This window comes from Semicossyphus pulcher, unplaced genomic scaffold (genome assembly GCF_022749685.1).
Source record: "Semicossyphus pulcher isolate SPU_LCO1_2020_fin unplaced genomic scaffold, fSemPul1.0.p SCAF_20, whole genome shotgun sequence".
Lineage (NCBI taxonomy): Eukaryota > Metazoa > Chordata > Actinopteri > Labriformes > Labridae > Semicossyphus > Semicossyphus pulcher.
Window position 1 is genome coordinate 9585509 of NW_027211694.1, and position 25326 is coordinate 9610834.

Genomic DNA, 25326 nt, shown 5'->3' on the forward strand with positions numbered 1-25326 from the left:
ATGCTCTTGTCCAATCAGATTACTTGGTCGAAACTAACTGTTGTTTGAATTAATATATATAATAATAAATTAAAAATATGCAAGATACTCCTACTAAAAATAGTAAGGATCTATCAAGATGTGTTGCAATCATTACTAAAGAAAAGCAAGTTTTTGACTAGCAGTCCACATGATTATGTCATTACTGTAACATCTGTATTTTAACCCCAGTTATAATTACTAATTTAGCCACGTGTCAATTCAGTTGATGTAATACTGTATTTACTGACTATTTGATAATTATGTAAAATACCCCAAAAAATCATGTTTAAAAAAAGAACAAAATAATGCTGATAAATTACTGATAATAACACAAATTACACCAAAGTTATGAATCTGAAAAGGCGTAGCTAAGTAATTATTCCTGGCTAGATTTTATGCAGAGCAAAGACGTGAAGCAAACATAATACTGACTTCCTCTTTTCTGACCAGCTCTTCATCCCCTCTCAGTATATAGGGAATGACAGCTCAGTGCTCAATTTTTAAGAATGCAGCATTCAGCTGCTGAGCTTGATCCAGTTTGGCCACTGGCGATCCTCCACCACTGTGAGTGATCCATGCTGGGGAGGGGAAACGGCAGCATGCTGGGGGTTGTAGTTCTCTGACAGGAAAACAACTCATTTTAACCAAAGGCAGTGGAGTCAGGCATAAGAGACATATTGTTAAAATGTTGATGATATGCCAACATGACACCGAGCTGTAAGGCAAAGTTTGTACAGTGTTTGTGTGTGTTTGCAGTCGTGTACGTGTCTGAGCTGAATGTACAAAACATATCCTTGAGCATGAAAGTAAAATCAAAGAAGCAACAGAAGTAAGAAAGAAAGAGAGAGATGCTTGAGAGGGTTGCGGAGGAATCTCCTCTATCCTCCTCCTACCGTTGTTTGCCTGAGGAGGAAGCAGCTCCCGGGGCATCATATGATGGACAGATCACACATGCAACTAATGGCAATTAAAAAGAAATTGGCTGGCCGGTTGCTATGGAGATGATATGTTAAATGTGTCGTGGGTGAGAAAAGACGAGAGGCAGCAGTGAAGGAAACTCAAAGAGTGAGGGAGTATGTTGAGAAGATGATAGATGGAGACATAATGAGATGAAGATATCAACAAATGTCGCACTCAAAATGTTCAGTTTGTTGTTCGCATATTCAATTAGCAGCTGCCAGACATGGAGGGATTCTAGTAAACAACACAACTTTTATTTTGTTGGGTGTCTTGAAGTGTTTGTCCGTCGTTTTAAAAGACTTTTCCACACATAAATTTGCATGAATTTGCTGTTCTGTAATAATTTTCACAAAGGATGTTCATTTGCGTTACCTTCTTCCCTCCTCCTCCCTGTTTCTCGCCCCTTTCACAGTCCATCTGTACAAGTGCGACGCCCAGCGCGGAAGCTGTGGTTTGTGTCTGAAGGCGGACCCCCTGTTTGGATGTGTTTGGTGTAAAGGAGAGAACCGCTGCACCCTCAAGCAACACTGCCCCCACCCCGAGAACCAGTGGCTGGAGCACAACGGCATCAACAGCAAGTGCACCCACCCACGGATCACACAGGTGAGACATGCATGCAGTAAACACTCTTCACATGAGCTCTACATGAGCTAACAGTGATGCAAACACACATTTAATCACAGTGCGTTGATGTACTTATACTCATCACCTCTGAGACGGTGTTGTTAGCGCATCATTTCAACATAATGGCAGAGGCTGTGAGTCAACCCGAGCTATTTTTACAGTGCGGTTACACCTCTCATCTCATCAAACCTTTGTGCGATAATAATATATGAGAATCACAACCATATTGAAAATGTGTTTCTCTGAACTGTAATTCACAATTTATAGGGCGGCCATTTTCCTCTGACGTCACGCTCAGGGTAGGAAGCTAAAAAGCTGATATAATGCATTTAACTGCTTCTCCAGTGATTAGCAACTGTGAAAGCCAATTGATAGAGGGACATGACCATATTTTAAGTTAAAACAAAATATATCTTTAACCATTAGTGACCGTTAGACAGCAGCTAATGTTAGCATTCAACCACTTCCATGAAACGGTAGGATAGGAAAGGCATTAATTCTTAGCTAACGGTAATTTGGTAAAGTGCTAGTGGTAAGGGGAAACTTGGGTTATATTTCAGGTTAAAACAAAATTGTATGACTTCTTAGCTACTGACACCTTAGACAAAGCTAACATTAGCATTCGATTAAAATAGGAAAGGAAGGAATGCCTAGGGATAACGTTAGCTAGCAACCATTTGCTAGCTAGGAAAGGCAGGAATTCCTAGCTAGGGATAACGTTAGCTAGCTAACATTATCCCTAAGAATTCCTGCCTTTCCTATCGTTTTGTGTAGTACTATTAAATGTGTCATTAACTCTATAATGTCTGTTAGCTTGGAAGTGGTTAAATGCTAATGCTAGCTTCTGTCTAGAGGTAGCTAATAGGTTATAGATGATATTGTTTTAACTAGAAATATGTGAATAGGAACAGATTTAATTTACTTCTCTCAATAAAATAATACAAATAAATGAGTAGTCCATCTAAGACTTAGATAAATCATCCTCACTCTTGCTAGTTATCAGTCATCTCTACACAGATACCAACCACCGTAAACACTTAACCCTGTGTGTTTCTGAAAGCCAGCGACAGCATGTAAATGGCAAATAGACTTGACCTTTGTCAGACATATAAGAGAGGAAGTAGCAGAAGGGATACGGGTCACAGGATGAAGGATACAAGGATACACAGAAAAGACGGATGGAATAATGCCCATGTGAAGGGAGAGGAGGATGGATTTAGTCTACATAAAAGAGAGGTAGTGACGGATGGGTTGACGGTGCAGGAAAGGAGACCCTTACCCCCTCCCCCTTTTCACCATGATGGATATGATGGAAGGTCCTCTCTGCATCCTGTTCCCGAGGAGGAGAGTTAGGAGCAGATGGTGACTGACTAGAAATGAAGGGAGGAAGCAAAGCGTGGATAAAGGAGACAGAAGGGGGAATCCCCTTTGGCGTCCCGGGGAGTGATGGGTTTGGACAGAGAGAGGTAAGAGGGATACAGGCGTGGACGGTGATCCTTTCTCTGCCCTCTGCTTCCCCTCTCTCTCTGCATCATCCTACATAGAGCAGAATACAGATAAGAGGCAGACCTTGGTTTACTGAAAGGAGCGGCCTAAACCTATTGTTTCTTGCAACCTTGAATGCACCATGACTCTGCAGCAGAATGTTCACCTTATTTTTCTAAATACAATAAGGTGTACGGTCAGACAGGAGAGAGAGTCTGAAATCTTTAGAAAGTAAGGCGGACTTTTTTTAGTAACTTGAATGAAATTTTGTCCATAGTTGTAGTTATTAAAGAGTATAGATCAGCAAAGTGCACTCAATCATCCTTCCACTCCAGTGTTTGTCTTCACCCCGAGCCGTGGATTTATTCCTGGAGATGTGCCCTGTATTTCTTCTCACAACCCTGAGGCTGCAGCAGGGACATATTGCAGCCTTCTCACGTCCCCCATAAAAACTGTCAGCGGGTGAGGAGTGAGGACTTTTCCAAGACGACCGGGGCCCTAATGCATTCTAATACGCTTCATTATAATGACATCTCCCATCAACAATATGAGAGGGAGAGACTCGCATAGCAAGATGGAAAGAGAAAGGGAGAGAGAGAGAGAGAGAGAAGTGATTAAGCGTTTGCCTCTACCCAACCGTCAATTATCTTGTCAAAGTCACAAATCTAATCAACGCCTCATTGCGTCTCTCTCCCCCTCTCTCTCTCCCTCTTTTATTCCTTAGCTTCTTCCTCTTCGTCACTACTTCTCTTTAGGTCTTTCAATCCATATTTGCCGATAAATGGAGCGCCACAATGCATTGTGTGCAATCTTTTTAATTGCATGTATTGTAGCTTTGTTCCCAGAAGGCTCTTTTTTTCCATTAAGATATCAGCAGGGAGTCATATTAATCAGAGACATTGAACCATACAACAACAATATCTCCCACATGGCAGCCACAGGACTTGTGTCGTGCATGACCTGGCTTGAGCTCGCCTCCGTCATTTGATTGGCTCGTTCCTTTCAAGCCCAGCTAGTTCAATTAGCTTTGGTTCGCTTCTTTGAAAATAATGAAATTACGATTATTTGATGCACATGTTGTTGGAACATAAGGATTATCACAGTGCAGCAAGTGAGAGCTTCGAGCCATGAGATAAAAATCCACATGCACACTCGCTCAGCACGCCACCTGTGAACACCCCAGGGGGTCACGCTGCCAGCTATAACCCGAGGATAGGAACAAAAGGCATCTCAGTGAAAATCTTCAGGATCACTATTTTTCAGTCAGATGGTGACACAGCACCGTTAAAGCCGGGACTGCAGAATGCAGCATGGAGGACTTCTGTTCGACAGAGACAGACTGTTCTGTGTCCGTCTCTAACATCCATCGAGCTAGGCGGGCTCGATGATGTCTACACACGCACACTCACACACACATCCGCGCAGGCCAGAAAGTAATTGTGTGAGTAAAGTGCTGATGGATGTTGGAACTGCCTCATCAACAACGAGAGATGCTGCTGATAAATCAAAGGACACTGTGATTACTGCAAAGATGTCACCCAATGCCAACTTTTAAGTTAATCTTATGTTATGTATTGTTGTGGTTTTCACTGAATACAGGATTGAGAAATGACAATCCCTTGACCCCGGAGTCTTGACCCCTGAGCTGTCACCGGTGCTGCTCTTGTGTCGTTTATTGTCTCTTTTCTGCAGCCGTCCCTCCCCTTCCTCCCAACCTTCAGCAACATGATTAATTTTTCAGAGTAAGATAACACGTGAGCAGAAAACCCTATAAAATATAGGAAAATAGAGTAATTATAAATATATTCATGAAATAGATTTATAGCTATCATTCTTCACCTGTATGTCCTTTTTGAAGGAGCTGCCTTTATTGGTTTTGCTTTGGGCTTCTTTCCCCATACAGATGTAGGAATCACAACTCTCAGATGCCGGATTACTGTAGCCTGACTGCAAATAAAGTTGTAACTTAAAATAATAGCCTCTAAAGCTAAAAACGAGATTTGTTTACATTATGAAATACTGTATTTTTTGACTGAAGAAAAAAAAATAGACATTAAAGGGGAGTATCATGCTAATTTCAAGCTTCATATTTCACTCTGTGATACCTGTGAAGTAGCTTAGCATAATTTACAGTTAAAAAACTCAGGTTTCTCACACTGGTGCTCTGTGCAGGCCCTCATACAGCCTCTGCCTGAAGCGACTCAGTCAGCGCTGTCCCTTTAAGAAACCCCGCCCCTACAAGCCCACTTTCTTCTGATTTGCCAGCTCTCTGAAGCCTGCTTTGTGACGTTGCCAAGTGCAGCGTGTAGAAAAAACTGTGTCTGAGAAGCCTGGGGATTACTCCAACATACTTTTACCTACAGATTTGAAACTTCACCCACGTTTAGTCTGAACATCCAACATTGTAACATTATATATACGTCTTACAATGTGAAACAGCATAATACCCACTCTTTAAATCAGTGAAACAAGGAGACACAAAAGACCAAAGAGGGATAAATTCACTTTAAATTAACTACCTCTTATGTTCACCTGCCCGATAACATATTATGTTTTCAGCAGAATCCTCTGTGTAAATATGTAAAGCTTCTTTAGGAAAACTAACAAAATTTAGATTTTCTAAATCATTAATGCTACTTTTCTTTTTTTTGGGCCGACCGCCAGGGTCAGCCCTACACACTGGTCTGTATGTGACTGACTGAGTAACCGAGTGAGTGAGTGAGTCAGTGAGTGAATGACGGTACATTCAGAGCCGCAGAGAGAGAGAGTTGCGACATCGCAATGGTGCATATTGGTCCTCCACTGACGCGACTCTCTGTCTATACTGCTCTGGATACTTTGTTCGGGGAGTAGACGGGGCTGCTCGTCCGCTGTCCTCACCTGCGTCTGCAGCACGCACCTGCTTTCAGACACGTTTTCATCGGCCTCATAAGGACAGTCCTCATAACACATTGCCAACAAAAGCGTACAGTGACCTGATGCGGTCAGCCACATACTAGATTTTGACCTAGTCTTGTTTTGTTCCCAACAGATCACCCCTCTCCGGGGTCCCAGGGAGGGCGGCACCCTTGTGACTATCCGTGGTGAAAACCTGGGACTGGACTTCAGAGAGATTCAGGGTAACGTGAAGGTGGCTGAAGTGGACTGCACCCCCATACGTGAGGGCTACATCCCTGCAGAACAGTAAGTCACAGTTTACACTGAACACTAGCACACTGGATAATGAATATGTCCTCACATAGTCTCAATTTACATTCCTGCAGAGCACCAAATCTCATATTGGGCTGCTTATAACACATATATTCATAAAAACAGGCTGTAATGATCTTTGCTGTACAGTACTTCACCTTTTTGTCAACCGATATGTTCTGAATAGCTACTCATATATTCATTTCCAGCTGCACTGGAACCATAAGAGGAAGTCAAAATATATTTTACTAGCAGCAGCAGCCGCAGAGCTAAATCATGAATTCAGCATAAATTCCAGCTCTCCTTTCTCTTTCCAAACTCTTTTTGAAGCACTTTGACCACAGCTGAACCCTTCATGCCCTCCAGGGAGCAAGTCGCACACAGATACAACACTATGTTACCTGTGTTACCCTCATGAAAGAGCCATAACAAGTCAGCATGACCAAGTGATCATGAGTCAGAGAACTCACCCCAGGGTGTGTGTGTGTGTGTGCGCGAGTGTGCCTGTATCTGCAAGGCACCAAGAGAAAAGGGGAGTTAGAGTGTGAGAGGGAAATAGACTATGACATGGCCGGTAAATGAATGCTAAGTTGGCCTAATCCCCAGACCAGAAGAAATTAGAGTTTGATTTAACTTCAAGTCACAGCGATGCAGCGAGAGTAAAAGAGACTTGCATGCGTTGTGCTGTGGGCAGCAGATAAAAACTCAGGCCTTCATATTTCATAGTAGCGCACGCAAGCACACACACACACGCCTCTTTAATCACTTTAGAAAGTTCAGAAGGTTACATTCAGTTGACATTTGAGTTTAATCCAAAGCTTTGGTCCCTTACAGGTGCCGTCTATCAAATTATTTTAAACTAGTTTAAAGTTGCCTTATCAACAGACCCAGCGCTTTTCCTGCTAAGAAAGTAAGTTGTGTGCCAGCACTTTCTAAGCAAACGCTGACCCAGCAGAGGAGGTAGCTGTATTTGAGGTCATATGTAAAAGGATAGAGACTTTTCCCTTATTCTCCCGCAAGTTGGCAGTGCGCGGGAGGTAGAGCCGTTGCCAAAAAATACATTATTTTATTGAAGTTTTAAAATAGCTTTAGGCCTCTTTTTTAGCAATCTGCTCTGCATATTCTAGTAAGGCTAAGACTGTCTTGTATCGTTTTCCTATAGAAAGTGTTTAATAACTTTGATTAGGCATTTGTTTCTCACATATTCCACAATTATGCCTTTGTGTGTTTACAGGATTGTGTGTGAGATGGGTAAAGCAGAGAAGAGCCAGTACACTGGGAACGTGCAGGTCTGCGTCGGAGTTGGAGACTGCAGGCCAGAATTCATGGCAAAGTCCACCAAGTACTACTATTTTGTGGTAAGACTACACTTTTAAAATGTGATCATGTTGTATTAAAGTGATCACTGAATGAGGTAACACAATGGTGATTGAGCCTATGGCCCACTGAAGAAAGCCTTTGCATTATATAGTATTATTATGGACTGGTGACATTTGCAGAAAAAAAATCACAAGCGGCGCCCAGTTAGTGACACGTTTTCCATCAGCCAGCAGTGGTTCGTCTGCCAGAGAGGGTAGGCGGAGTTAAGTGGCTGCTTTTCCGGTCTCTGCAAGTGTTGCAAGTAAACAGTAATCTACTATGGCTGAACAAACAAAGAAAAGATCGATGACTACAGATACAACTTCAAAAATAAGTGAAGATCCAAAGAAAAAAGAAACAAACTCGACGCTTAGATGAAGGCAAAGCGACCGTCAGCAAGGAAAATCAAGAGTTACAACTGGAGCCAACCGTGGATGTCACACATGCGACACTGTCTGGATATCTGGGAAGAGTACCGTTTATCGCCATAGGTGCCGCCAAAGAGAACAAAGCTGAGATCTTCGAGATTATCACTTTAAAGCTCCTGTGAGGAGTTTTTCGCTGGTTTTGAAACAGACTGAAATGTATTCTGATCACTCTATATGACCTACAAAAGCCAACCAGACTGCGACAAGACTGATTATTTCTATATAGTTATTTTTTATGCCTGAACCTGTTGGCGGGGGGGTAGGTGTCAGACGAAGCGATTAACTGCACGCTGCCTTTGATTACATTTTCCAGGGCAAAAATTTAAAGTGAGTGATACATATGACTGTTAAAGAAAGCAGGATGACTATTTGTGTTGAAAACCACCACTTAAGCATGGACAGGACAAAATCAGCAAAGAGATAAAGCACAGCTTTGTCCACAGGGGGCGCCAAAATCAACACAAGCAGAAAGTTCCTCACACAAGAATTTCCAAGCATTTACTCGATTCCTTTACAATCATAAAGCAAGAGACTCGTTATTAATTCTCAGAAGCGTTGGATTTCGTCCGACTATTTCAGGTTCAAAAGACTCCTGCTAATGAATTCATCACATACACTATTTTCCCTCCGTGCTGCATATGTCACCCTCTGCATGTTAGCACCTTGCTAGTTGTTAGCCCATGTTCTCACCTACTGTGTTAATACTCTCTGTACATGTTGGTTCCCCTGTATATTTGGCTGTGATCCTACATGGTGCGGGGTCTTCCTCATGTGTGTATCAACAGCGAGAGCATACTGCCAGTCACTAATGAGCTCAGAACGAGAAGGAAACACTGATGCTTATAAAAACTTGCACACATAAAAACAAACACTTAACACTCTGCACATATTTAATCAGCATCAGTCACACTCACTCGCGCACGCTGATATATATTTTGCAGTTGGTGCCATTATGTACTTGTTTTATGCTGTGATATCATTTTTACTGCGGGCCGTTAATGTGTGCTGGCCGGGGGTTTATTCCTCGATTGGGTCTCTGTGCAGGATTATATGATGTCAGGTCTAGATGTCACATCACACAGCAGGCTGAAGATGAGATTAGCAGAAGGCCAAATGAACTGGAGGAGCATCCAGTGGTCTGCAGCAGCTGCTGCTGTGTCACTTTAATATGAAAATTCCACCTCAGTATCGTGTATGCAAGTGGTGGAAGAAGGTGAACAGTTTTTAGCTGACTGATTGCACACTAAGTACCCGATCAGACAACGTGTTTTAGCAGCGGGGGGGCGGCTTTTTTGTAGCTGTTTTCAATGAGAGGGACGCTTTTTGCCCGCAGCTTTTACGTTGCTGAGCGCTGAGCGCTGAGCGTTTTTCCACTCTTAAAAAAAAACCTTAAACTCAAAGCAGAAAAGCGCCCAACGTCCTCTGTGTTTTTTCTCATTGTGCAATCGGATGAATGGAGAGGCGGGCCTTCTGTCAGTTTAAAATATAACGGTTCGGTAAATGACAACTATGATTCAACAGAAAAGGCAGTGCGGTGCTCCTCGCATTTTACAGCCTGCACAATGCACTCTGTCTGACCGGGGCCTAAGTGAACGTTTTAGATTCCACAGCTTATTAACAAATTGATTGTCTTGTTATATAAGAACAAGTTATATATGCCTGAAACGCTGACTTAAGTTATGTTTTCCTGAGCTATAAAGGCTGTTTAGTTAGAACAAGGATTTATGACTGGCCCTATAAAAATGACATTTAAATGGTTCAATAGAACATAGAGACTTCTTATAATAAGACGAGTAGACCATTATAATGTAGCTGTATAATATAAAACATGTAAATATTTAATCCAACTCACAACATGTTATATGTATTTATTTGTTGAATTAACAATGTAAACACAGCCTGTAAACACTTACCTTCTCACTTTGGATTTCTGCAGCAACGCCTGCGAGCTAGTTCAGGCAGGCAACTCGAGCTGCACACTTGACATGCATCACTCTCCGCAATCACCTGACAAACACTTCCTCCCAATTTGGCGTCTATTTAAGCTGCAAGATTTCCAGGCTGTCTCTCTCTGCTCTGTCATTGCCACCGCTGCCCTGCACCAGTACTACGCTCATACTCTCAGCCCCACCACCACCAACCATAATTTTGCCTCATGCTCTGAATACTGTTAACCTTTTAACCTCTGCCCTTTCTCCAGATCCCACGGATAATTAACCTCAAGCCCAGCAGAGGGCCGGTCTCTGGGGGGACTATTGTCAACATCACCGGCAGCCACCTTGACGCAGGGAGCAACGTGTCGATCATGTTTAAGGACCAGCCATGCACTTATCTGAGGTTAGTGGAGAACAGGCCAGTCAATCAAAGCCAGAGTTGGTCAAACAACAGAATCAACCAATTTAGTTCCCATCTTTAAGATCCCTTTTTTTAAGCCAATAGTTATGGGCCCTAGCAGTGAATAAAATGTGGTAAACAAGAGATGGTGTATAGTTTATATCATTATGAAGTGTAATGAAGTGTAATCTTATGTTTTAATGAGTTAGAAAAGGTAGTTTCCTGCAGTTAAGATTATTGAGAGAAGACGCAATATCATTGTAATCCATCACTTTACACTGATTAATGCACAATACCAAGTTCAGTCAATAAACCATCCATCCATGTCCACTTAAGAAAACCATTCAACTGATAGATATTACATGGATATTGGTTTTTGAATCATTTAGTTGTCTGCACCAACATTGACAAACAACTAGCGAGATTACATCTGATTGTCCAAACAATCTAATATATTGTTAGATAAAAATCTATACTGGGTAACTCTTCTGTCTATGACAAAGTAATATAACTAGTTATTTATCATCTCTGTAGGAGGGGAGGCCAGTGGCTCACATGCAGAACTCATGCCTCCCTGCACGGCTATGGAAACGTGTCCGTGTCTGTGAGCATAGACAGGGCTCACCTCCAGAAGGACCTGCGTTTCGAGTATGTGGAAGATCCCACCATCACCAAGATCGAGCCTGAGTGGAGCATATACAGGTATGGTACAAGAGCACATTATTCAGTTGACAAAAGCTAACATACAGCTCATAGGAATTGATGCTGATGGATGCTTTGCATCCTTTGAATGGTTCTGTAATAAAGCATAAAATATCAAAACAAAAATGAAGTTTTAACCATATACAAGAGCATAATATAACATCTACGACATCAAGTTAGCATCATAGGCCGTATAAAAAGATGGACGACATGACAGCTCCCTAAAAGTGAAGTCAAATCTTCTCCATCGCCCCCTGCTGACTGGCTGCAGTATAGGTCATAAAGCCCGCCTCCTCCATGTTAACAGACGGGACATGAGTCACACAATAAAATCAAAATACATGCCAGATACATTTTTCTCAAACATGGTTTCTGTCATTATAGTTAGTTCTTATCATGCTGATTTATGTCCAAGTGTTCATTTTTCTGACAAGTTTAGTTTTAATTAGTAATTCGATGCTGTAAAAAGGATGATTGACAGCTCTGATGACAAATACGGCTCCTGCAGCCGATCTGTTCCTGATTAGCAGAGTAGAGGAGGAACGGTGAGAGGAGACGTAACTAAAACAATCACTACAGTCATTGAAGTTTACATATCTGTGAACGTCTGATTCAGACCAACACAAGAAGCTGTTCTGCTGTTAAATACGGCGACGTGCGGGTATTGGACGTTTTTTTTTTCTCGGTAAGTTGAGTGTGTTTTTTGGTTAGCAGAAGTTGCTACGGCTCCACCCGCCTATCTCTACTGTGCAGCTCTGGCTCAAAATGATCGCGGGGGCTATTTTGGCTTAAATTTCATACAATGAGAGCAGATGGAGACGTGTCGTCCATCTATATACACAGTCGTTGGTTTGCACCAGCAGCCTTAGCTTATGTCCAATCATCGATATCATCCCCAATAAGTCATTTGTCTCATATGTCAACGCACACTATCCTTTTGTCAATCTGCTGTCTGTCTCTCTCACAGTGGACATACCCCAGTGACAGTGACGGGAACTAACCTGGACATCATTCAGACCCCGCTCATCAGAGCCAAATATAACAGCTTTGAGACTCTCAATGTAAGTGATCGAATGTGGATGATTGAAGCAGCTTCCTTGTGGTTCATTTTTGTAAAAATGTAGGTGAGGAGAAGGAATACTGTATATGTGTGATTTCAGTGTTTGAAAGGTTATTGTATTGTATGTTTTTGTTTCGGTGCAGGGGTCAACATTAAGGAAATTAAGTCAGAAACACTGGTAGTGGTACAGATATTTCACTAAGTGTTGCAAAGGAACTCATTCATAGTGAATGTCAGGGTAATTTTCCCTTTTGCAGAGCATGACTCAATGCCTCGGTGCCACTTTTAGGTAAATAGGTCAAGAAAAAAGTAGACAACACTAAGAGGGCTTCGTGAAAATCAACAGGTTGCAGTCGACTTGATAGAGAATGATGTAACTCCTCTCCACACCTTTGTAACAATGAGGAAGTTTTGACACCGAACTTAAAACCACAGGGACCGACCCTTATCAAATTCTTCTACCCTGTATTCACCCTTTTACCCAGGGGAGGGTAGATAAAGCCACACAAGGGTCTCTGTGATCTGATTGTGTGAAGAGGGGGTAACAAAAGGCTGTAATGCTATCTTTGCGGTCCGGTTGAGCATAACCTTGCACTATGTTTAACATCTGTTTTCACATATGCCTCTGCAGGGAATTGTGTCTCAAGCTGCTGCACAAGTGGCTTCTACTTTGAAGAATCATTGTGCACTAACTTCCCCACATCTAAATTCAGATTTGCACTAAACAAAAATAAACATTGAATGCATCCTCAAGCAACATTTCTGCACAAAGAGGCAGGTTGTTTTTGCAGGTACCTTTCTGCAGCAGTGAACCGTACATGTCAGCGATGTCCTGGAGACCTTGCAGGATTTACCAAGCTTGATGTTGAAGGAGCCAATTAGAGTGACAGGCAATCGTTTGAGTGGCTGCATGGCAGAGGTTACCGTGGAAATGTGAAATGTCTGTGAATGAGACGAGAATGTCTGTGAATGAGGCTGATTTTTCAATGCCCTGACAGACCGAGAGAAATGAAGATGTCTGAGGGATATTGAAGGGCGTGCGGCGTGACAGTGACATATCGGACAAGCTGTTTATAAAACGTGCTTATAGGAATAATTTAAGGCAGGAAGGAAGACGTTATATCACACAACATGTCAAATGAACGACCGGGGCCCAGGCAGAGAACCAAAAAAACAAGAGTGAGACACTGAAAAAAAAAGGTGTGAGAGACACTGTAATTGAGCAAGAAAGTAGTATAGAGAAAGTGTTACAGAGAAGAAAAGATCACAGAGAAGAATAACAGGACAGAGAATGAAGAAGTGATGAGAGGGTTGGGGGTCTTTCTGTAGGGTAATGAAGGGAGGGTAGGACCTAGTTATCACTCCTGAATCTTCACACATCAAAGCCTGATTGTGGTGAGACCGCTCACGCTCTCTAACTACACCTCATTTGGTGGCTTTCTTTGAGGAAAAATACTCCCAACACTTTTTGAAATAGAGGACTTCCAAGGTTGAATTAAGTCTCCAGATATTGCCCAGTGAAATCTAAACCTGCAACATAAAAGATGCACGCTAACTGTTTAAGGGATTTCTTTGCTTGAAGTGAAGTCTTGTTTCTGTCCTTCGCCAGTTGTGCCAGGTGCTCAGCCCTACGTCCATGCTGTGCCAGGCCCCAGAGCTGTCCATCAGCCTGGCCAGGCATCAGGAAGTGCCGGAAAAACCCGACGAGTTTGGCTTCAAACTGGACGATGTGCAGGCTCTGATGGCGCTCAACACCACCAACTTTATCTACTACCCTAATCCGGAGTTTGAGCCGCTCAGTGTGTCTGGAGTGCTGGAGCTTAAACCTGGATCACCCATTATACTGAAGGTATTAATTAGTCCTTTTGTCATTAATGTAAAGACACAGACAGCTCCGTCTTAACTCTTAACCCTTCCTTTAAAATCTCTAATCATGCATTAATTCTCTCCTGCAGGGGCGGAACTTCCTCCCGCCAACAAATAGTTTAAACGGAAAGCTGAACTACTCGGTGCTGATTGGCGAGAAACCGTGCATGTTAACCGTGTCGGAAACCCAGCTGCTCTGTGAGTCGCCCAACCTGACGGGTCGACACAAGGTCCTGGTGAGTGACACAAAGACAAGAAAGATACACAGATGCGCAGACAGGCAGGCTGGCAGGCTGCAGAGGAGAAGTCAGACAACTCGATTGACAGTTTGACAGACGGACGGGGCATTCCTCGTGTTGCTTTCTTTCCAGCTTCTTGTCCACTTCGAGACAGACTACAGGTCTAATCCAATGAGTCGTGCGGTTCCTGCTACTGCCCACAAGCAGACGAAAGACAAACAAATAAGCCTTCAATAAGAGGGATTAGGGCCCCTGCAAACTCAATAAAGATTCCATTTGTGGTTATAAACGGGACCACTTTGGACAAAACGCTTCCTGATGTTACCACCTGAACCCAGCAGCAGGGAAGAGACGGATACATTACTGTAACGCAGTTAGTATAGGCACAATAAACAGAACTGTGTACATATTTAAAATGCAAATCAATATGTCTGTCTGAGATCTGACCTTGATTTTAAACCCAGAAAGGCTTTAAAAGTGCTTCAGAGAGGCAATGTTACGCTACACTTCATAAACATTGTGATCTTTTATGTCTCAAAGAACGCCACACTTCCTTGTGAGTTTGATTGCCAGTTATTTCTCATCCTCAAGGATCAAATTGTTAAACCTTTTCTAAGTGTTATTGCTGAACTGTAGCACTTCACTGATTATAGCTCTGGTTAGCTGAACCACTTGTCTCATGTGTAAAGTATCCACACAAGTTTCTAACATCTGGCCCCTTCTATGAAAACCTCTCAAGGAACTAAACTGTTCATGTTCAGTATATGCATGCAGTAATTATAATCTGCCACTTTGTTCTTTAGGCACGTGTGGGTGGCATCGAGTTCTCCCCAGGTGTGGTCCACATCACGTCCGACAGCCCGCTGAGCAGCACGGCCATCATCAGCATCACTGCGGCCGGCGCGCTGCTCATCCTCGTCATCGTGGTGGTGCTCATCGCCTACAAGCGCAAGTCTCGTGAGAGCGACCTGACGTTGAAGAGGCTGCAGATGCAGATGGACAACCTGGAGTCACGTGTGGCTCTGGAGTGCAAAGAGGGTAAGGGGTTAATTTTCAGTTTAACTTACCTTCTACCTCAGATATGTTTTACACTTTTTGAATCATTCATATACTTTGTTTATCTATCTTCTGGCATTTTCTATTTGCAACTCCCTTAAAGGAGCAGTTCACCCCTGGAAAACCCACTGTCAGTCAAAGCTGGTGTTCTCTGTAATCGATAGAAGCAATAATATTTGAAATTGGTGCCATAGCTGTGGAGAAAGTTGTACAAACAGCTTGTGGTTTTGCCCATTCTACATTCTTACAACACCCAGCGTGCATTGTAGTTTAGCGAGCTCCCTGGCCTCCGCCCGATGACATGTTTTACGTAGTCTGCCGGAGGTTTTCCAGGGCCCATTGGAGAAGCGGATAGCGTCCTCCAGAGCCACAGAGCGATACTGCATTTTTTTCCTACCATAATAGCATTAGCTCCCCATAATAGCATGATAGCACTGAAGTTGAAAATCGGCGAACTGGCCCTTGCACTAAAAGTTGAATTTGGAATCTACATGTTGAGTGAAGCTTATCAAGTATGCGAGGACTAAAGGGCATTTGCAGGGTGAGCTTAATGAGTGAGGATGTTTTAAGTATCTGCTGCCACTTTAGCTATCATTATAACTGATGTGTGTGTGCTCTATCTCTCAGCCTTCGCAGAGCTCCAGACAGACATCCATGAACTGACCAGTGATCTGGACGGAGCAGGAATCCCCTTCTTGGACTACAGGACCTACACCATGAGGGTCCTCTTCCCAGGCATCGAGGAACATCCTGTACTCAGAGATCTGGAGGTATGGTTAAACTGATATTCAAAGTGTATAATATATGGATTGTCCCACTTACTCAAAGAAGGTTCTGCTATTGGCTAAAACAGCGCTTATTAAATTGGTAGTTATATTATTGAGGCTTGAGGGCAAATATTTAAGCATTTCCCCCATGTAGATATTCCATCAGATGTGTTGATAAGTAGAAGATAGCTCCAGGTATGTGAAGTTAAAACCAATTTCCCAGTTAATTTAGTGTCCAACTAGTTGAGAAGTGCCAATGACACTAGTGTTTCTACCTGTTCTTCAGACTCTATCAAATAACAATCACAATGCAATTAGCCTTATTTGAAAAGAGAGCAAAAGGAGCAAACAAATTAACAACGCGGCAGGTCACAGTAGGTGAAATTGACGCCGATGTTGTTTGTGTTGCTGTCTGCTAAACAAAAGCCTTTTTGACGGCCGACAACAGCACTTTTTCAAAAACAAACAAGGCAGCCCTCAAATCAGGAGCGCGCTCTCATTAATAACTCCCAACGCTGTGAGACGCTGCGCCGTTTTCTCTCGCCACCTCAAAAACAAATTAAAAGTCAATCAGAGGGAGAACAGCGTAAGGGGAAAAAAATCAAGTCATTTATCCGCGGTGGTGACATTGATAGACAGCCGTAATTGAGCAGGTCGTCTTGTTCCATTAAGAGAATGATGGACCCCCGTTTCACTGCCCTCGGGGTTGGCCACTCTATCCGTGATGAGAATTTCCCAGTAATAAGCTATATTAATTAGGTTTTAATTGGTATAAATGTCCAACTGTATGAGGAGTATAATATGGAATGGGAGCCTAATGAAAAAAGCAGCAGGCTTGTCTTAGGCAGCTGATGGCTGCTTAATTGTTATTGATGTGTCGGAGAAAGTCAAGTTTCTGACTGCACGCTGCGGACAGTTAAAAATAGCACAGGTGACTAAATGTCGACCGAGGCTGAGGAAACATTTAAAAACCCAGCAGGCATTCAGTTAAAATAAGAATAACATTTGGATAGATATCAAAATGTACTCTGGCATGTGTCAGCACAATGACGCCCGCTTCTTGACATTTTATTTTTCTTGCAACTACAAAGGATTCCTCCTGGCAGTTAAAATCACTTCCTGTCTCTCTATTTTCACAACACTGGAATCACCAATTTACTTTCTGCTGATTTCTTCTGCAGTTATATTTCCCACTTCCCTCTTGGTCCTCACGGAAACAATTCAGCAGTTATTGTAGTTTTTTTCTCCTCAACCTGCCAAACTTAAATACTTGAGTCTTCTGTATGCTGCGGATTATTTGTTTGGTCTGTAACCCGCTCACAGTTAATTTGGGTTGACAGAAGCAGATGCACAAACTAAACTGTGCCTGTGCTCATACATACAGTGTGTGAGCATAAAAAACACTCAGATCACACGTGCACACACAAACCCCGGTACATCTTGTCAGGCGGTATGAAATTAGACTTGCAACTTAACAATAGCTCCCAACAGATTACAAGGTGTTCCTCTAGGAAAGGTAAGAAGACAGAACATATGCTGGTTGACAGCTGCATTGGGTACAAAGAGATGCTGCGGCACCATGAGTGCTCTTGACAGACAAAAAAAAAAGAATCTCAATAGGTGCTATTTATGAAAAAAAGAGAGAAGAAGCATGCGCGGCAAGTGACTATTATAAATGGCGCAGGGACAATGTGGGCTCAGACGAGGGGAATTCACATCACTGCACTCTCTTTCTACTTGCATTAGTGTGGAACACAGCGCCATCAAAGTAATAAACATTCCCTCAAGAGGCTCAGTGTTTTCCTGCCTTTATTCTCAACCTTCACACTAAATGTAATAATAGCTGGAAGATGTTAAACTCCCCAGATCCTACTTTCTTCCCCTCATCCTGCTTCTCTCTGCTCTCTATCCTTATTCATAAAGGTGAATGTTTTAACTTATAATTAGAGAAACTAGCCTATCTATAAACCTGATCCAAATACTGTGAATAAAGGTTTTATAAAACTGTGTTGAAACAATTAGACGGATGTTAATGACTAAAGATTTTGATAGCAAAGGCAGAGAGCTAATATTACCCAAGTCAACTGATTGCTGATTAGTTCTATATGTAGCAGAATCTGTACTTTCTCCCTCCTTGTTACTTCTAATGTGTCTCAGTCAAATGAACACATCTCCTGTTTCCTCACAGGTGCCAGGCTACCGCCAGGAGCAAGTGGAGAAGGGGCTGAAGCTCTTCGGCCAGCTCATTAACAACAAGGTCTTCCTGCTGTGTTTCATTCGCACTCTGGAGGCCCAGCGGGGTTTCTCCATGAGGGACCGAGGCAACGTGGCCTCACTTATCATGACAGTGCTGCAGAGCAAGTTGGAGTATGCCACCGATGTCCTGAAGCATCTGCTGTCCGACCTCATAGACCGCAACCTTGAGAGCAAGAACCACCCCAAGCTACTGCTCCGCAGGTGAGAAGCAGAGTAAAACTTTACTTCTATCGCTGCCTAACAAGCGACAAAAGTTGCACTGCTCGTTGTTGATTCGCTGCATTTTCCTAAACAAAGAAGGATCCATTTAAGCAGATTTCTTTGCTTCTGTTTCCTCTGATAAAAAGTCACAGGCCCATGCTTCATATTTCAATAACTGCACCAAACATTCAATTCCAAATCTGGGTTGTAATGACCTTCTTCAGGGTAGAGGTTTAATGTCGGCCCTTTACTATCAAGGACATGCTGCTTAGTGTCTCCTATCTGTGACATGTCTGGATTAGCTCCCCTGACCTTGAATTGCTGGCTCTGTCTGAGAGACACCAGAGTGCATTGCCTTGCACATCATTAGCAAAATAATTATGATTAATTAGCAGTGAATCTCATTTCAAATAGCTGAAGAGGGAGAAAAAAAATCTCATTTATGGAAAAAAAAAAGGAGACAGAGTGACTGTAAAAGCTTGCACTCTAGCACAATCACAATCCTCCTTTGGATTTCAGTCAGAGCTTTAATGGCGTGCACTTGAACACAGCGCTGTGTGTGATTACGCTTCCTGCCTACAGTGTTTGGTAAATGTGATGATTATGGTTACTTGAGTTAACTGGCTTCCTTACAGCTGTAGTTTATACGTGTGATGTGTGTGTTCATGCATGTCTATACATACATGTATTGTTTTGCTTCGGGGACATCCATCCCCATGAATTGAAAGCCAATTAAATTAAAATTCTGACTCTCCCTCCGGCTATGAACTCATCTCCGCCAGTGCCAGACACATACAGCGAGCCGATATTACGCTGAAAAACCCGAAACAATGCTGTTCATCATAGCGTCCACTAGACAGCGGCCGTATTCACATCATTAAAGCCTGTTTACACTCTACTTGGTGATGCAGAGACGGATTAATGCTGTCTGGGCAGGAGGCATGATTAATTGCAGCCAGAGCTCGGCGAGCATGGTGCAGCCACTAAACAATGAAGTATCCGCTGATCCTGGCGGCAGATACGACATTAGAGATGGCGTGTGAGCGGAGACGGGGAGAATGGACACACTTAAAGCTGTGTAACCAAGTGAGGAAAACAGACTACTAAAGCACGGAGGCAAGACGTGAGATCAGCTCTTTGATCACTTCACATGTCAGCAACACTTTGTGTGTGCTATACCAAAGACTGTGTAAAAGATGTGGTCGTGCATGCTGGCTGCAACGCAACGTGAACCCCCCTTATGAAGTCTTGAGTTCGGCATTTTGGCTTTTGCCCTGTTGTTTTTTTGGATTACAGGCAGGATACTCATTGTTGCGTCTTTTTCCTGGATGATCTGTGGACGTGGCAACTTGTCAATCACAGAAAATATCCTGCTTTAATGTTGATTTTACTCTAAATGGGATCATAGTTTACAAAATAAACATCATGCTGTATTGAGAGAAATTAAACTAGCATTTAAGATGATTAACTCGTCAGGAAAAATGTTTATTGTGTAATAATCTCTATTTACAGATTCTACACAGAAATGTAGAATCTGTAGGCAGGGGCGTGTATGTTAGGGGTGGTAAGTGTTCTGGTTTCCGTTTGTAGTATGCTTGTAGTCCCACTAATTATGACCAATCACGTATCAGCAGGCTGCGGCGTATGCAGGAAAAACAGTCCGTGTGGAGAGCAAAAGCAAAAGCCATAATGACATCCCAGCTCCCATCAGCGGACATCTGATTTAGCTTCTTATTAATCTCTATAAACATCTGCATGCTAACAGCTAACAACCTGTTCTAGATCAAAAAGTCAACTTGAGACAAATTCCCTTGACGCTGTGTAACGAAAGCCGTTCAGATTTCCCGACTTCTTCGAAGGCATCAGAAATGATGGATCCGACCTCTGTTCAACAAACGAGCATTTTGAAAGTACTGTTGTTCTCCTCTTGAGGACAGACCTGACAGAGCTTCAACTTTACTTTAAACCAATCTGCATCATGATGTTGAAATTTTGGCAAAGGTAAGACCCGTTAGTTAAAGTCAGTCACAAGAAAAACTGTTTATTTTTCTGTAAACAGAAGAAGTCTTGACCGAAAGTTGTTTATCGCTAACTGCCCGGCATGTTCACCGTTGTCCCAAGAGGCTATATCGTCGTCAGACTATACTACCGACGGGTTCTGAGATTGATTGTGTAATAAATGGACTGAGGAGGATGCAACCCGACTCTTTATTGCAACCAGCGGAGTCGCCCCCTGCTGGCCATTAGAAATAATGCAGGTTTAAGCCATTTCTGCATTTGCTTTACGTCTGAGCAAGAGGCTATATCCACCTCTTATTTGTGTCATGTCATGTCAGAATTCGATTTGATTTGAATTTTATGTAAAATTCTCAAAGAAAGAGAAAGAATCAGGTCATTTATCCCTTCTGGAGAGACTTCTTCTCTCCCCCTTCCTTGCCATCAAAGGAGAGGGAGAAGAAGACCCGGGGTAAACACCGTCACATTCAGCCAGCTCTGGAGGGAGAGCACATGTTTACAACAAACGCGCGCCCACTTTGATTGCCCATTTGTCAAACACACATCTGTGATGGGCACTGATCAGACTGTCTTCATCTCATTTCTCCTCCTCGGATGCGCTTATTAGTGCTTCAACATCCCAGCATGCATTTCAGATGTGATGAGGCAGTGTGAGCAAGCTACGCCACCCCATAGTGTGGGCTGACTGGCATGTCCTTGGATAGCAGCTGAAAATAGCCAAGATACACAGACATAAGGCTGTGAAGATGAAGCTTAATATTGCAGAGGGAAGATGGCTCCCTCCCTCTCTTCTTCTCCTCTCTTTAATTTGTCTGCTCTCTCTTTCTTTCTTTCACCATGTTTGCTCATTTTGACTGTTTTCGTCCCTCACTACCTGCCTCTCCCTGCTCACTCTCCACCGCTCTCTCCTATTTATCTTCACTTCTGAGGCTTTTGCCGCATGTTTCACACCGCCACTATCTTTATCCCACTCGCTCTCTCAATCTATATTCCCAGCTCTTCCTCCCCTCCTCTTCCCCCTCCCCTGTTTTCTTGATTGCTAAATCAATGCTTAAAGTGCGTGAGCAGGGTGTCTCTGGCACAGCATCTGAGCACGGCTACCCACTGCCTCCTCTTCCAAGAAATCTGTCCGTGTGTGTGTGTGTGTGTGTCTTTTTTTCTCTCTCAGCACACACAAACACACATCCTTCCATCTGTCCCATCTCAACCTGTGCTGAAGCACAAGCACCAGGCAAGCTAACTAACGAGAGCCTTCCACAACCATCTGTCGCATTCCTTGCTGCATTCTCCTCCTTTAACTCCTCTCTTCCCTCCATCTCCCCCCCGAACACCATCCCTCTCCCCATCATGCAGAGTCAAACAAGCTGTCCTTGGCCTTAAGTTTAGTTTGGCTCCCATTAATGCGTCAATATATTTAATTTTGGTGAAAAGATGAAAGCCCAATATGTTTTTTACGTCAATCAGAACCTCGCTTTGGCTTCAAAACAGACCCACATCATCATCACTCAGGGTCGACTCCTGACTGTAAGGATACTTTCTGTTGTGTTTGTTTGTGCGTGACTCATTGACAGAATAAATGTCTGTACGTGTCAGCTGCTAGACGTCACTGAGAGACTGTTTGACACATGCGATGACCAATCTTCCTCACTGGGAGCCAGAGCGGGAAATGGAAATGATTCTTGACTTCAAGCTGTGCTGTTTTAAAATGTGACTGAAAACAGGGGAAGACTTTGAGATGCAGCTACATGTTCGGTTAACACAGCAGCTCCAGCTTTCCTTTTACTCTCTTATTTTCTTTGCGAACATACTGTGACACTTATGATAGGTCTTAAAGTGATAATCTCGAAGATTATCATTTAAATAAATGTCTGTTAAGTCACAATCTATCGCCGAATGAGGTAACACAATGATGATTGAGCCTGTGGCCCACTGATGAAAGCCTTTGCATTTGCAGTGTTACAGACTGGCTGTCTGGTGGCAAGCGACGCCCAGTTAGTGACGCGTTTACCGTTACCCAGCAGTGGTTGGTCTGCCAGAGAGGGTAGGCGGAGCTAAGCGGCTGCTTTTCCGCTCTCTGCAAGTGTTGCGAGTAAACAGTAATCTACTACGGCTGAACAAACAAAGAAAAGATGGATGACTACAGATACAACTTCAAAAATAAGTGAAAATCCAAAGAAAAAGAAACAAATTGGACGCTCAGATGAAGGCAAACAGTCTAAAAAGGAAAGCGACCGTCAGCGAGGAAAATCAAGAGTTACAACCGGAGCCAACCGTGGACGTCACACATGCAACACTGTCTGGATATCTGGGAAGAGTGCTCCCGCAATTACTGTTTATCGCCACAGGTGTCGCCAAAGAGAACGAAACTAAGTACCACTTTAAAGACAACATTAAAGGGCATCTTTACTTGAGTAATACAGCATGTGAAATGATCTGTTACGAATGACCTTTATATCTGTAAAAAAGAGATCCACTTTGATTGGATTAGACAGTCAGAAGAGTGGTATTACTGAGAATATTGTTGTGGCTCTGTTGGGTAGATTTGATGCTCACATCTCCCATCAAACACTCATTTTCCAGGAAGTCTAAGTGCCAATTTTCATACAGATACACAAATACGTGTACCCAGCAGCTATGGCCAACCAAAATGTTCCATGTGTGATGAGGCACGGCTCCCATCAACCCTACCTCGGTAATCAGGGGGAACTAAGCACTGCCAGCTCCCCTCTGCTCTAGATCATTCTCAATGCCCACTGCCCCTCTGACTGGCTGCCAAGTGGGCACGCCTGACCATGCCAACACGCCACGGCACATTTCATTGCATTGACCCACACATAGGTTGGGCTGTGTCTGGAGTCGCAGCTGAGGAGAGGCGTTTGGGGGGAAAAATTGTTTGAAAGTTGTAAAACCAAACGCTAACGTTAGATCTTAAAGCGGCTCCGTCACACTTCCATTTTTATCCTCGCTCCCCGTAGACCGCGCTGTGATCGAGAACGAGCAGAAGCAAACCGGGGAGGCCGTGCCAAGACTTCTTATTACTGCTGGGCTGGCACCCGCTGCCAGAAGCATGCACAGACACACACACACAATAAACACTAGTCAGCACACATGGTAATTTCTGAATACATACGCAGTGGGATTAATTTGTGCTTTTTGCACGCTAGCCTTAAAACGGCTCCACACTTGTCCACTTTCACAGGCACACAAACACAAGATGTCTGTTGGAAGTGAGAAAGGAAAAGGAAGTTTAAAGAGAAGAGAAGGGAAGGCCGGACTCGGCCAAGCCTTTTCTTCATTTCCCTTTTCACTGCTACCTCCCTCCTTCCTTCACTGTGCACCTCCTCCTTTCTCCATGCTCCTTTCATCCCTTTGATAGATGGGCTACATTTGTGAAAATGGAGAGGATTTGGAAGTGTGTATGATTACAGGATCCAGAGTGGGGCGGCCACAGGGAGGGAGGGAAGGCCGCAAGGACACATGAAAGAAAAGATGAAAAGAGACCTTGTTGACCCTTTGATCGGGGCGGGAGGGGCGGCAGAATGAGAGCGCGGGCACAGTGAGAGGCAGGAAGTTAATCCCCCCCAGGTGTTGTGCCAGGGTTGGCGGGGGGGGGTGCCAGGTCGGCCCACTGGCACAGCGGACATCATGTCCCCCCTCAGGCCTCAGTGTGGAGCCCCTTAAAGAGGCTGTTTGAATAGTGAAAGGTGGGAGGGCTGCAGGTGGCAGACGACAATGGACACTAATCCTGAAATATTGATGCCATTGGTAGTTGCTCATTGAAACCAGAGGGAGGGGTGTGTGTGTGTGTGTGAGGTGTTCAGACAGTCTACCCACACACACTGATGTTGGTCAAGAAGGTTGCAGTCAAAGGATATCGGATCCTCGCCTCTCCCCTCTCCACTCTTGTTATTATGTATGCATATTAGCCCATTCACATGGGATCAATCACACTGTTGGCCCGGGTCAACACACACACACACACAAACGCAGACACACACCATTTTGCCACACCATTGGAGCATGTATGCCAGGCGGAGAAAGAGAGGGAGATGTATTCATTCACTTTCTATTGTGCGCGGATCGAGTGTTAGTCCAGTGAATAGGCGAGGGAGCGCTTGATAATGAGGCCAGTGTTATTACAGAGCCGCTCCAGCCCCCTAACGACATCAATCCACTGGGATCAAATAAAGGCTTTTAATTGCTTTGCCTCATATTAAAATCCCCGCCGCCGTAGACGAGCTGCCCTCGGCGTGCCTGAGCATAAAAGCCGGCCCAAAGATTGTCTGAAAGGCCATCATATAGCATGTGCAGAGGCTCTCTCGATTCATTATATTTGTGTAACGAAAGCCTATTCATTAGCAGCGGTCATCATTTTTAGCAGAATGTTTGAAAGTGTTGAATATTTATGACGGTAATAAGAGCGAGGGGATCATGTGTTCATTATGTGCTTTATGTGTCTGTTTGCAGGACCGAGTCTGTCGCAGAGAAAATGCTGACCAACTGGTTCACCTTCCTCCTCTACAAGTTTTTGAAGGTAAATCTTTTTAATTAACTGAATTTTATTTACTAGGATGAAGCCCTTGAGATGCACCAGCTCGTTAATGTTTGTTTATAACTTTAACAAACAAGTTGTCCTTTTTTTAAATAGCATACATCCAGACGTCTTTGTATACATATTTTAATTTAAAACTGAAACGAACAAGCCGTTTTGCCATCAGACCTTAGTCAGACCTTAGCCATGATTGGCTGACAGTATTTTGAGG

General features: G+C 43.4%; 1 protein-coding gene across 1 annotated transcript in view; it reads left to right on the top strand.

Annotated features, from left to right (window-relative positions):
• The window catches only part of plxna4 (plexin A4), a 208559-nt gene that overhangs the window by 155247 nt on the left and 27986 nt on the right, over positions 1–25326 (top strand). The window contains exons 11-22 of the mRNA XM_069670686.1: positions 1394–1584; positions 6122–6273; positions 7514–7637; positions 10267–10403; positions 10935–11102; positions 12070–12163; positions 13772–14011; positions 14118–14264; positions 15071–15305; positions 15951–16093; positions 18279–18547; positions 25031–25097. Coding sequence (XP_069526787.1) covers positions 1394–1584; positions 6122–6273; positions 7514–7637; positions 10267–10403; positions 10935–11102; positions 12070–12163; positions 13772–14011; positions 14118–14264; positions 15071–15305; positions 15951–16093; positions 18279–18547; positions 25031–25097 — 1967 coding nt within the window. The remainder of the gene's footprint in view (positions 1–1393; positions 1585–6121; positions 6274–7513; positions 7638–10266; positions 10404–10934; positions 11103–12069; positions 12164–13771; positions 14012–14117; positions 14265–15070; positions 15306–15950; positions 16094–18278; positions 18548–25030; positions 25098–25326) is intronic.